General features: G+C 45.2%; 1 protein-coding gene across 2 annotated transcripts in view; it reads left to right on the plus strand.

The window, feature by feature from the left end:
- The window catches only part of ETV5 (ETS variant transcription factor 5), a 59,037-nt gene that overhangs the window by 24,577 nt on the left and 21,122 nt on the right, over positions 1–13,338 (plus strand). For both annotated transcript variants that reach the window (XM_063428818.1, XM_063428819.1), the window contains exons 4-5: positions 5,479–5,526; positions 8,687–8,737. In XM_063428818.1, the coding sequence (XP_063284888.1) occupies positions 5,479–5,526; positions 8,687–8,737 (99 nt within the window). The remainder of the gene's footprint in view (positions 1–5,478; positions 5,527–8,686; positions 8,738–13,338) is intronic.

A 13,338-nucleotide genomic window follows, 5' to 3' on the forward strand; every position in this document is an offset into this window, starting at 1 on the left:
GTGGGGGGGGGGGGGTAGGGTCTATGGTGTGTGTGTGGGGGGGGTAGGGTCTATGGTGTGTGTGTGTGGGGGGGTAGGGTCTATGGTGTGTGTGTGTGTGTGGGGGGGGGGGGTAGGGTCTATGGTGTGTGTGGGGGGGGGTAGGGTCTATGGTGTGTGTGGGGGGGGGGTAGGGGCTATGGTGTGTGTGTGTGGGGGGGGGTAGGGGCTATGGTGTGTGTGTGTGTGGGGGGTAGGGTCTATGGTGTGTGTGTGTGGGGGGGGGTAGGGTCTATGGTGTGTGTGTGGGGGGGGGGGTAGGGTCTATGGTGTGTGTGTGTGTGGGGGGGGGGTAGGGTCTAGTGTGTGTGTGGGGGGGGGGGGGGGTAGGGTCTATGGTGTGTGTGTGTGTGTGGGGGGGGTAGGGTCTATGGTGTGTGTGTGTGTGGGGGGGGGTAGGGTCTATGGTGTGTGTGTGTGTGGGGGGGGGGTAGGGTCTATGGTGTGTGTGTGTGTGGGGGGGTAGGGTCTATGGTGTGTGTTTGGGGGGGTAGGGTCTATGGTGTGTGTTTGGGGGGGTAGGGTCTATGGTGTGTGTGTGTGTGGGGGGGGGGTAGGGTCTATGGTGTGTGGGGGGGGGGGTAGGGTCTATGGTGTGTGGGGGGGGTAGGGTCTATGGTGTGTGTTTGGGGGGGTAGGGTCTATGGTGTGTGTTTGGGGTGGGTAGGGTCTATGGTGTGTGTGTGTGTGTGGGGGGGTAGGGTCTATGGTGTGTGTGTGTGTGGGGGGGGGGGGTAGGGTCTATGGTGTGTGTGGGGGGGGTAGGGTCTATGGTGTGTGTGTGTGGGGGGGGTAGGGTCTATGGTGTGTGTGTGTGGGGGGGGGTAGGGTCTATGGTGTGTGTGTGTGTGTGGGGGGGGTAGGGTCTATGGTGTGTGTGTGTGGGGGGGGTAGGGTCTATGGTGTGTGTGTGTGTGTGTGGGGGGGGTAGGGTCTATGGTGTGTGTGTGTGGGGGGGGGGGTAGGGTCTATGGTGTGTGTGTGGGGGGGGGTAGGGTCTATGGTGTGTGTGTGTGGGGGGGGGTAGGGTCTATGGTGTGTGTGGGGGGGGGTAGGGTCTATGGTGTGTGTGTGTGTGGGGGGGGTAGGGTCTATGGTGTGTGTGTGTGTGGGGGGGGTAGGGTCTATGGTGTGTGTGTGGGGGGGGTAGGGTCTATGGTGTGTGTGTGTGTGGGGGGGGGGGGGTAGGGTCTATGGTGTGTGTGTGTGTGTGGGGGGGGTAGGGTCTATGGTGTGTGTGTGTGTGTGGGGGGGGGGGTAGGGTCTATGGTGTGTGTGGTGGGGGGGGGGGTAGGGTCTATGGTGTGTGGGGGGGTAGGGTCTATGGTGTGTGGGGGGGGTAGGGTCTATGGTGTGTGGGGGGGTAGGGTCTATGGTGTGTGGGGGGGGTAGGGTCTATGGTGTGTGTGGGGGGGTAGGGTCTATGGTGTGTGGGGGGGGTAGGGTCTATGGTGTGTGTGGGGGGGGGGTAGGGTCTATGGTGTGTGTGTGGGGGGGTAGGGTCTATGGTGTGTGTGTGGGGGGGTAGGGTCTATGGTGTGTGTGTGTGGGGGGGTAGGGTCTATGGTGTGTGTGGGGGGGTGGTAGGGTCTATGGTGTGTGTGGGGGGGTGGTAGGGTCTATGGTGTGTGTGTGGGGTGGGGGGTAGGGTCTATGGTGTGTGGGGGGGGTAGGGTCTATGGTGTGTGTTTGGGGGGGTAGGGTCTATGGTGTGTGTGTGTGGGGGGTAGGGTCTATGGTGTGTGTGTGGGGGGGTAGGGTCTATGGTGTGTGTGTGTGGGGGGGTAGGGTCTATGGTGTGTGTGTGGGGGGGTAGGGTCTATGGTGTGTGTGGGGGGGTAGGGTCTATGGTGTGTGTGTGGGGGGGGTAGGGTCTAGGGTGTGTGTGTGGGGGGGGTAGGGTCTATGGTGTGTGTTTGGGGGGGTAGGGTCTATGGTGTGTGTTTGGGGGGGTAGGGTCTATGGTGTGTGTTTGGGGGGGTAGGGTCTATGGTGTGTGTGTGTGTGGGGGGTAGGGTCTATGGTGTGTGTGTGGGGGGGGGGTAGGGTCTATGGTGTGTGTGTGTGTGTGTGTGGGGGGGGGGTAGGGTCTATGGTGTGTGTGTGGGGGGGGTAGGGTCTATGGTGTGTGTGTGTGTGTGGGGTAGGGTTTATGGTGTGTGTGTGTGTGTGGGGTAGGGTCTATGGTGTGTGTGGGGGGGGGGTAGGGTCTATGGTGTGTGTGTGTGGGGGGGGGGTAGGGTCTATTGTGTGTGTGGGGGGGGGGGTAGGGTCTATGGTGTGTGTGGGGGGGGGGGTAGGGTCTATGGTGTGTGTGGGGGGGGTAGGGTCTATGGTGTGTGGGGGGGGGGTAGGGTCTATGGTGTGTGGGGGGGGGGTAGGGTCTATGGTGTGTGTGGGGGTGGGTAGGGTCTATGGTGTGTGTGGGGGGGGGTAGGGTCTATGGTGTGTGTGTGGGGGGGGTAGGGTCTATGGTGTGTGTGTGTGTGGGGGGGGTAGGGTCTATTGTGTGTGTGTGTGTGTGGGGGGGTACGGTCTATTGTGTGTGTGTGTGTGTGTGGGGGGGGGGGGTAGGGTCTATGGGGGGGTGTGGGGGGGAAGGGTCTATGGTGTGTGTGTGTGGGGGGGGGTAGGGTCTATGGGGGGGTGTGGGGGGGGAAGGGTCTATGGTGTGTGTGTGTGTGGGGGGGGGGGGGTACGGTCTATTGTGTGTGTGTGGGGGTACGGTCTGTTGTGTGTGTGTGTGTGGGGGGGGGTAGGGTCTATGGCGGGGGTGTGGGGGGGTAGGGTCTATGTTGTGTAGGTGGGTGAGATGTAAAAATCTATCTTAATGTCTCCCCCTGCTTTCTTTTTACCTTTTACCAGGGAGGGGGGACATAATGCTGCAAGCGCTGGTTGTCCATTAGTGGCATGTTCACTTTAGCCTGCTGCTCCTTCAGCTGCAGGCTGACTCTCCTGTCCTCCTGCGAGCACAGCACTAAATCAAAGCATTGCCATGGTAATACGTGGCAACGTTCCGACCAGCCTGCTCGTGGGAGGAACACAAAGCCTCCCAGGCCCATCTCTCCCTCTGCTGGAACGAAGTGGCAGTGGGCCGGTAAGAGATCTTTGAGCTCCTCAACAGGGAGATGAAATTCTCTCTGATGCCGGTCTTGGTCCATGGCCATCAAGGCCCACTAAGTGTTTTCTGCAGAACCCTCCACCGCCCACCTGAAATCCCAAACCGCCAACTAGTGGGCGTAAGCGACCAGGTTCACTACCCAGAGTATAAAGTCTCACTATTCTGTATTCACACTTTTTTTGCTTTTCCCTTTTTGGCATCTTTATAGTTGCATCTGAGCTGAGGACTGGTTCATATGTGTACACATTTTAATTTGTAACGTGTGTATTTAACTTATCTGAGCACCAAGGTGCAATGGACTTGTTTAGGATGCCAGTCTGTAACAAGCATATATGACTTATTTATTAGATTTATAAATGCCCATAATTGACAGTCAAGCATAGACTATGGTGTGTTACAGAACTTTGTCAGTGGAAAATGGTACATTCATTGAGGTAATGCTATTTGTTATAATATAGTTAATCTAAAATACACCTAGTGTTTAAGTTTGTATCAAAACTCTTTATTATGACGTGCCAAGTTAATTTGTTTTGTAGTTGATGCAAATCTTCAATTGAAGAGTTACTCTGATGTTTGCTAGTTAATTGTGTTAAAACTTGTTTGCTTTTAAAGGGGTCACTCTGTACTGTAAAAGCTAATGTCCGTTGAATGTTTCCGGTGCCACGAGCACCAAACCATTTTGAAGAAATCTTTGCAGCTAAAACTCTACCCCTCCCCTAACATGGACCACAGAGGTGGAGGTTTTACTTCCTCAATTTTGTTCAATGTTACCATTATGCTGTGTTAACAGATGCAATGTAAATGTATTCTGTCGATCTATGGTTCTATATAGCACAAAAATCAAGCATAAAAAACATTTGTATGATGCATGTTATGGTATACAAATATTGTTGGACATCAGTATAGTATAACCTAAATATATAATGGAATCCATTAAATTTTATTTTCTGCTGTTCAAGTTGAGAAGTACCCCTGAGTTTCCAAAAGCATAGCTTATCTTTGTCTAGTTTCATATTTAATTTTTAAAGGGTTAATATAGGCATCAAAACAACTTTAGCTTTATGAAGCAGTTTTGGTGTGAAGATCATGCCCCTGCAATCTCTGCTCAATGTTCTGCCATTTAGGAGTTAAATCACTTTGTTTCTGTTCATACAGCCCTAGCCACACATCTCCTTGCTTTGACTGATGCAGCCTGCAAGAAATAAATGGTTTAATTTTCATTCCGTTAACTTGCTTTTGAAGTTTTAATCCCCTGCTTTGTAAATTTTGCTAACCAGAGGCTCATGTAGGCTCTAGCAGGTTATGGCTACTAAACTAACTCATGGATTACAGGATAAAACTTACCTGGAAAGGTTAAAGGATCATTTATAGCTTGGAGGAAAGTCGCGACAGGGGTGTGTGATAGAAACATTTGGCTCCATAAGTGGAAGTATATTTAAAGAATTAAATATACCACAAGACTACATAGTCTTAAATTAGAAATTAAAAATATCAGGAAGTATTAATTTACTGATTATTAATTTGAGATGGTAGTGGATGTATGGAATAGCCTTCCAGCTGAAATGGTAGATGTTAACACAGTGAATGAGTTTAAGTATGCGTGGGATAGGTATAGGATTATCCTAGATATAAGAGACTAATGAAAGTATTAGAAAATTGGAAAGACTAGATGGGCCTATGGTTCCTATCTACACACCACAATTACCTGTTGGAAGAGAGATACTAACCATTTATTTGGCCTTTGTTGGTAAAATTCGGAAAACCCTCACAATTCACACCATATACAACTATTTCCTAGAAGTAGACTTTGTTTATAGGTCTTTAAATTGTGCCAATTATTTGCTTATCTATTGCATTACAAAATATAGTGACTATATACTAGTCTGCAATAGGATATGATTCTGATGCAATCTATGTTGTATGACTATAGAAAGAGCTAAGTTTTCACTGTGGTCGGTATGCCTCTAGGAAGTAGGTGATGGTTGCATTGTCTACAAAGAGACATGCGTCCATTAAGTTCAGCCTTTCTAACATCTGTGTTTGCTGTTGATCCAAGTGAAGGCAAACCATGCAGTTTGAAGTGCTTTTCACTTTTTCCCGTTTTGAAACAAACTAGGAAAAGAGTCCTTGACAATCTGATCTCTACTTGGGTCAAGGATCTAGAATAATGAAGTCAGGTGGGCTCAAATAAGAAAGGGACCAGTGAGTGGTTTAATTTCGATCCGTAAATTGCAAACTCAGAATATTTATGTACTTAAAAAAAAAAAATAATAATTTATTTTTTTAATTTTTTTTTTTTTTTTTTTTTTTTTTTTTAGAACTGTTTCAAGATCTAAGCCAGCTACAAGAGGCATGGTTGATTGAAGGTAAATATTCTGTTTTGGTTTTTGTATTTCAAAAATGTCCACCTCTTCTGCAGTTTTTTGTATATTATACTGTTGAACCATGACTTTTTCTTTATTTTCCTGAATAGTTTATATCCTTTTCCCTCATCTTTAATCCTAAAAAAAAAAAAACAACCCTTAAAAAGATATATCTATATCTATATCTCTATATCACCCCTCCTGGGTGGTATGTTTATTCCTTATTCTCTAGTCCTCTACCAGACGCTTGGGAGTTTAAGGGTACTGCGCAGTATCTTGGCGGTTCCTAGAACTGCACTCTTTTGGACAGCGATCTCAGATGTCCCACCTGGAATCTGTTGAAGCCACTCCTCCAACTTGGGAGTCACAGCTCCGACTGCTCCTATCACAACTGGGACTACTACTGCCTTCACTTTCCACATCCTTTCTAATTCTTCTTTCAGTCCTTGGTATTTGTCTACCTTCTTCCTGATGTTATATTCACTGGGTATTGCCACATCCACAATGACTACAGTCTCTAGTTCCTGGTCTTCCACCACGATGTCTGGTTGGTTGGACAGTCCCTAAGGATCTTAGCCCTGTCATTCTACTCTACCCTTTGTGGTATCTCCCATCTGGACTTAGGCAGGTCCAATCCAATTTCTGTGCAGATGTTTTGATACACAATCCAAGCAATTTGGTTGTGTCTCTCAGTGTATGCTAACATCTTGCATCTGGCTACTAGGTGCTGGACTGTCTCAGAGGCCTCTTGGCAAAGTCTGCACCTTGGGTCTTGCCTGGTGTGGTTCTATTGATCTGGTGCTGAGTGCCTGCTCCTGTGCTGCTAGGATTAGTGCCTCAGTGCTGCCTTTTCCAACCACTGTTAGGATTTTGTCATGTGAGCCACATCCACGATCTGCCGGTGGTACACCCCATGGTTCATGGATTGCATGATAAAACTTACAAGGAAAGGTTTAAGGATTTTAACGTGTATAGTTTGGAGAAAAGACGAGACAGGGGGTTTGATAGAAAGATTTATATACATAAAGTGTATCAACACAGTAAAGGAGGAGACTGTATTTAAAAGAAGAACTACCACAACAAGAGGACATAGTCGTAAATTAGAGGAGCAAAGGTTTACAAATATCAGGAAGTATTACTTTACTGAGAGGGTAGTGGATGCATGGAATAGCCTTCCAGCTGAAGTGGCAGAGGTTAACACAGTAAATGAGTTTAAGTATGCGTGGGATATGCATAAGGATATCCCAACTATAAAATAAGGCATGGGACTAATGAAAGTATTTGTGCAGACTAGATGGGCCGACTGGTTCTTATCTGCCATCACATTCTATGTTTCTATGTAAGCTAATTTATCTCCCAGGAACAGGGAGCCTAACAAAAAAAACTAAAAGTATCCCAAAACATCATAAAAACCTATTATAACCCCAAATATCATACAACCCTAATCTGAGTGTCCAAGTTGTCCACCATGTCAAAGTTCTTACTGGCCGCACACGTGGTTCTATGCCCAAAGTAGTTCCAGAACAATGTGTGTTTTGGCCAGTCAACTTTCGGGAGCTCCTGCGGCCGACATACGGTGGTGCTCCACCTGACCCTCAGGTAGCGTTTGTTCAACTTAGTCTCCGACACCTTTCCTCCAAAAAGAGCTCTTCTGGCAGCTTGCAAAGTGGCGCAAAAACCCCGGGCCAAGTTGTCTGGGAACCGCAAGGTCACCTTGTGACGAAAACCGTTCCATAACATTTGTGGCGAAGTACCTCTGAGGTGACCGCGAACTACGATATCCTTGTGCCGAAAGGTTCTGTCGCGGCCAAGTACCACTGAGGACCATTCGTGGATTTATTCATGCGAACGACCACCCGGGTGCTTGCCTTTGGTTCAATTCGAGAGAAGGGAAAGTGCCGTACCGGGGCACCGAGGGAAAGCTGCTTGGAGAGGCCTGACAGGTTAACTCCCGAATGGGGTCTTTGGTTCTGGCCCATAGTTCTTGGGCAGGAGGCTATTTAGCAGGAGCTCGAGGCATCTTCACGTTTGCCACAATGTGGTCTCCTTTATTTTCCATTCTTTTCCAAACCGATATCTGCTATTATACCCTTCCTGCTTAATGCATAGTCAATAAAGTCTCTTTAGTTTTATTAATGTAAAGTAAACGTAAGGGCAACGAATGCATAGTATTTCATATACCCGTTTGTTTGTATGCTTCTGAACTACTAGGGAGTTATTGATTTATAGTCCGTTCACATGGAGTGCTGATTCGTCTGTTCCCGGAATCCGAGTAGTGCATAAAGGTAAATCCAGTGGTTCGTCGGTCACATACCCAAACATCAGTTAAGACTTGATGATGGGTAGAACAGGAATGTTTTATTATGGCCAGATGGCCCACTTTTATACAAAGACCCCCAGCAGGGCTCTCAAGCAAACGCATAGAAAAACACTTCTACAACACGCCCAGAACACTCACACAACACGCTCTTCTGTGTCTGGGAGATAATTTGCCTTTAAACTAATTATCTCCCAGGCACTAGAATGGCTAAACATAAAATATTAAAAATACACATACATATAGGAACCCCCACAAATATTATATCCCTGGATAGCCTGAATCTGAGCACCCAAGTATTCCAAACAGCGCTCAGGTCCCACGAACATGGCCAAATCGCCACCGGGGTAAAGTTTTAACCGAACGCACACGTGGTGCCTGCCCAAATTAGTTTAATAGAAGCAGAGGTAGTTGGTCAATTTCAGGCATTCCAAACTAAACAAAAAGATGAATGGTTCCCCTGGCTCATAGGTAGCGTTTGTTTGCCTTGTTCATGCGAACAAACCTACTGAATAGCGCTCTCCTGGCTTGTTGTGGAAAGAAACAGGCATTCGTGAAGTTTGGCTGGTGTTCGAGAGGTGGAGTGTCCGACTTAGAGTTCCAGACACTCGATGACCAAGTCCCGCTGCCTGCTTTCGTGCGACCAGATGGCCGCCGTTTTCTCCAGCACCTGTTTGTTTTTACGAACGACGGCCACACAGGGAGAGCTCTTAAGTCTGTGGTTTCTTTGAACTTTAGGAGCCAGGGGAGTGGTCGGTGTTCGGTGTAACTTGGGGAATAAAGTATATCATTTTGTCACAGTAAGTTATGTATAATGAAAAAAAATTTTTTCCATTTGTTTTACAGCGCAAGTACCAGACGATGAACAGCATGTTCCAGATTTTCAGTCTGATAACTGTAAGTACTATTTATAAAAACACTAAGTTTATGGATTGAATACATTCTAGGGATGTTTGGACAAAATGTTACCATAATTTACAATATATATTCTGCTGGGGCAGAGTCTAGCATTCAAGAACGATAATCTATTTTTGTTTAAGTTTACCATTCGGATTTAACTGAAATTCTAAATTTAGTGAATAACAAACAAAATGTTAAAGCCTTTAGAATTTCTTTTGCAAAACCGACTGCACATGAGGCCCCTTAAGTGTCTTTTTAGGCCTTACACAGCAGGGGAGGCATGAGTTTTGCCCTAGGTTTTTTTTTTCCACATCACTGTTTGTTCTGCCACCCTGGTTGGAAAAACATAGTTGGAGCTCAAAGATTTTAGATGTAATTCTTCGGATTTGTATTCTGGACTGTAGTTACTCGGTCCTGTGTGGCTGCAGTGGCTAATAAAATCCTTATAGTTCATATTCAAAACAGATTATTAAGATCTCCTCATCTGATGCTTATGTAGATTTGTAGCTTCACTGCAAAGCCTTCAGTTTTTGTGGATTTTTGTATCTGTATCTGAAATTGTGATCATCTGGTAAGATCTTTAAATATAAGCTCCTGGGGAAAAAATTATTTGTGTTTCTTGCGAATTATATGTATGTATTCTGTTTTTAAACCTATGGGTAAAAAAAAAGTATGTAGTTCCTTTCTAGATCTAGATTCTAAGCTTCTCTGCATGCATTCACTTGTGGCAGAACCACTTCATAACTATTCTGAATCTTATATGCTTACAAACTCCCATCCATCAGGCTTATCTTTGGTATCGCAGTTTTGTAGAATCTATCTAGTCTGTAGCTTTTTTTTCTCATGGTATATTCAAGGTGCCTTTATTCGTCACAAAGGTTGAATACAGATGACCTGTATTGTGGTTGCTGCCTCATCAAACTAATATGGTCTCATATTTACAAACATTGACCTGAATGGCTTGTACGTGACAGGTCATGGACCCTCTTAGATGAGGTTGTCCATAAATATCCTATAACTTAGGGTGACCTAGTAAGGTCTTTCTGGCATGGCCGTCTCTGTAGATGTTTAGTTCAGACAATCCATATTGTACTTCCTTTAGGATATGATTGAGCAGGATCTTGATGCCATTGCTCTTAAGTCATTATCTGCCATGACAGACTACTACTACATTCAGACCCTTTTTGTTAAAGTTCTAATTTTAATGAATCTTATCACTCCGTTTTCTCAAAAGATGTTTTGGCATATATGCACTAAATTTAGAATACTAGATGGTAACCTTGTGTCTGAACATTCATGTCTGTCATGTAACACCCCTATCTTGTTTAGGGTAAGAATAGTCTCTGCTTTGTATGCTTCCTAATGTGGTTTCTCAGATTGAGATTGTGGTGCTTTCTTTTTATTCGAACTCTGAAAATTAAACAAACTTTTGAATACCCTGAATGTTCTTGGGGACATTAATATCCCATGTTTGAATCCTTCATACACTGTTGCATACACCAACTCCACCCACGCCTTTTCTCAAGGTCCTGACCGGGAGAGACTATGAAACTTTGCCGAGTTCTGATTAATCTTGAAGCGGGTATCCTTAGGTACCCTGACCTCCATATAGAGTGCTATTTAGAGGGGAGGCATCGGAAGATAACTGGGGTTTGAGCACTCCCCTTCAGAGGTCTGGGATGTGCTCCAGAGTTCCCGGTTAGTAGTGAGGAAGCTGACCTGGTGGAGATACTCGGTTGGAGTGCAGGAGTTCCGTCACAATTATTCATTTTAAAGAGAATGTGAAAGCTTCTTACTTGTGGCAGAAAAAGACCATTCTTTTTTTCTAGACATTGGTTTTGTTTACAAAAGTGGTCTCTTCCAAAGAATTGGGAAAAGGCACAGTGATGAATATATTGATGCATATAAGGGAATTGGCACAGATGGGAAAGGTGCCAGGGGAAAATGCACACAAACCAAAACCCAATTACTTATTTCTGCAAACAAATCTAACACCGTAAAGATTATCCATGTCTTCAGAAGAAGCATAGTTTCTAAAATATGTACTAGTACAACTTACTTGTGAAAGTTGCTAAAGTGAGCATTACAATCCCTTTCACAGATCATTCCAGAACTCTTCATTCCTTCCCCCCCTCCCCTCCTCCTTTCCACATATTCATATAACCACTCAAACTAATCTATATTTAGTTTGGAGATGCCTACAGACTCTAACTTGGTCAGGTGTTCTTGTTGAAGCAGCTAATCACCAAAAGTTTTGAAATCCTCCCGGGTAACCGTAAATGCACAGAAAGGTATTTACATTTTTTTGAATGCCAAGGCATGTAACCTGTAAACGAACCTGGAGATGATAAGGATTGACCAGTCTGGCTTTATTTGATCTCATAGTCAATGGGCAGATTCTACGGTTCTAAGTGGTGGGGCCGCTACACACTATCCTGATTTTGTTTCTTGAACCTACTTGGTATTTGTTACCAGAATGCTATAATATATAAATTGTATCTCAACAGTCTAACAGTCACTGGCTCTAGTGATCACTATACTTCCCAATTCAATAACTGAAATTTCTTGTGTAAAAATTGAGTAGCAACAATACTGCAGCAGCTGTCTATTCTATAAATTCGATGTTATGCTATGAATACTCTGGAGATAAAATGACTTTCATCCCAATAATCCATGCTAGACATTGAGATGAAGTGGTCTCGGTGTCTATAGTGTCCCTTTTAAAGGGTGTTTGATGGGATAAACTAAAAATGCTATGCCAAATATGTGATGTAACCATTCTGTTTAGGAGGCTTGTTTTGTTCTGTTTTCAGCATTTCCCATCTAAGGAAGTAGAAGCAATTTACAGTTCTAGTGAAAGCAGGTTGAGAGCGCTATTGGGAATGGAAATTGGACTTAATTAACATTCTTTGCAGTAAAGTACTTTGCAAATATGTTGTCTTAATAGGAGATAGTGCAAACCATCACTTGGCACACAATGTCTTGTGATGACTCATGCAGCAAATGGTACTGCAATCTTAAATCAATAACCTTTTGTATTTTTTGTGTAGTAATGGAGCAAGTGTTTTCCCTTGATGCATCAAAATTGGTTGTATTTGCAGCTTCAGTTACCTTGTTAACTAACTGTTTATGGTCATTTGTGGCCTGAAATGCCCTCCCTCCTCCCCCCCCTTCCCCTCCCCACTCTGAAGTGGGCTCCTTGCACACCTGCCAGTGCATATATTGCCCCTGGCAAAACATTCTGTGCTACCAGGTAAGACACCGCCACTTAGTCAGCTGATAAACATATCAGACATGCAAATGTGCCTATACTAAGGTCCAGTCAAGTGAAGATAAAGGAAATCCTAGTTTACAGACACAAATGTAAACGGGCAGAAACCCAAATGAAGGAGACCCCTCAAGTCCTTCAACAGATAGATAAAGCAATACAAAAAGATGGGGTAGGGCTGGGCCAGTTAAATAATATAAAATAGTCCCAAAAGTCTACTAGAGCAATAAAAGATCATCAGGAGTATTAGATAAATTGTAGATGAATAGACTCTTCAGTTTGGATAGGTGTGTTTAAATGTCTCATGGTATTCGTTTATACGGAAGAAAAAAGGAGACAGAGGCAACCAATAGTGTAATAAGTCTGAAATCCAGAGTGCAGAATAGTAATAGGAGGTAGAACACTCATATTTAAAAGAGCTATGGCCAGCTCTGGTGTGGAGGGCACAAAGTGGTATGATCCCCACCTCGGATTTCTTTGAGTAGAGGAACAAAGTAAAAAGCCAGGAAGAGTAAAAAAGAAAAACAAAAGTGCATAAGCCTATATTGGTGAAACACATAATGGTTATTTTATATTGTGTATTTTAGATCATTACGTTTTTTGGTAACTTTGCTGTTCCAATCCTCTTTTTTTTGTACCTTTATGCACTTTTATTATTATTTTTACTCCTCCTGGCTTTTTACTTTGTTCCTCTACTCAAAGAAATCCGAGGTGGGGATCATACCACCAGTGCATTATCAATAGAGCAGTGTTCCTGTTTTATACTTGTGAGTATTATTTTTATTTACTTTAATTTTTTTTTTTATCATAATTGAGAGCACTATTGTTGCCTTATTTATTTTTCCTCTGAGCCTTAGATGACCAGCCGGTGTTGATAGATGCACTTTATTCGCATATCCCATAAGCGTGGATTATACCGCTGTATGCCCTCCACACCAGAGCTGGCCATAGCTCCAGGGCCGGACTGGCCCACCGGGATACCGGGAAATTTCCCGGTGGGCCGGTGCACTTGGGGCCGCACAGTGCAGCAGCCCTTCCTCTCCCCACACAGTACACACAGTGAGCAGCAGGCACTCCAAAGTGACCTGTTAATGCTGCTCGCGAGTGAAGGATAAGGAGCAGGGAGGGAGGCAGTCCTGTGCCTGCCTGTCAGCCTTCACACACAGGAAGCATGTGACCCGGTAATCGGGCAGAGCAGGGCAGCCCACGCGGGTCCTCTGCCTTTTGCTTCCTGTGTGTAAAGTGCTGGCAGGCAGGGAGAGGAGTGGGTCCAGACAGAGCTGCAGGCAGGCTGCTTCTCAGCCAGGAGCTGAGCGAAGCACGGAGCAAG

This window comes from Pelobates fuscus, chromosome 8 (assembly GCF_036172605.1).
Source record: "Pelobates fuscus isolate aPelFus1 chromosome 8, aPelFus1.pri, whole genome shotgun sequence".
NCBI classification, from domain to species: Eukaryota; Metazoa; Chordata; class Amphibia; order Anura; family Pelobatidae; genus Pelobates; species Pelobates fuscus.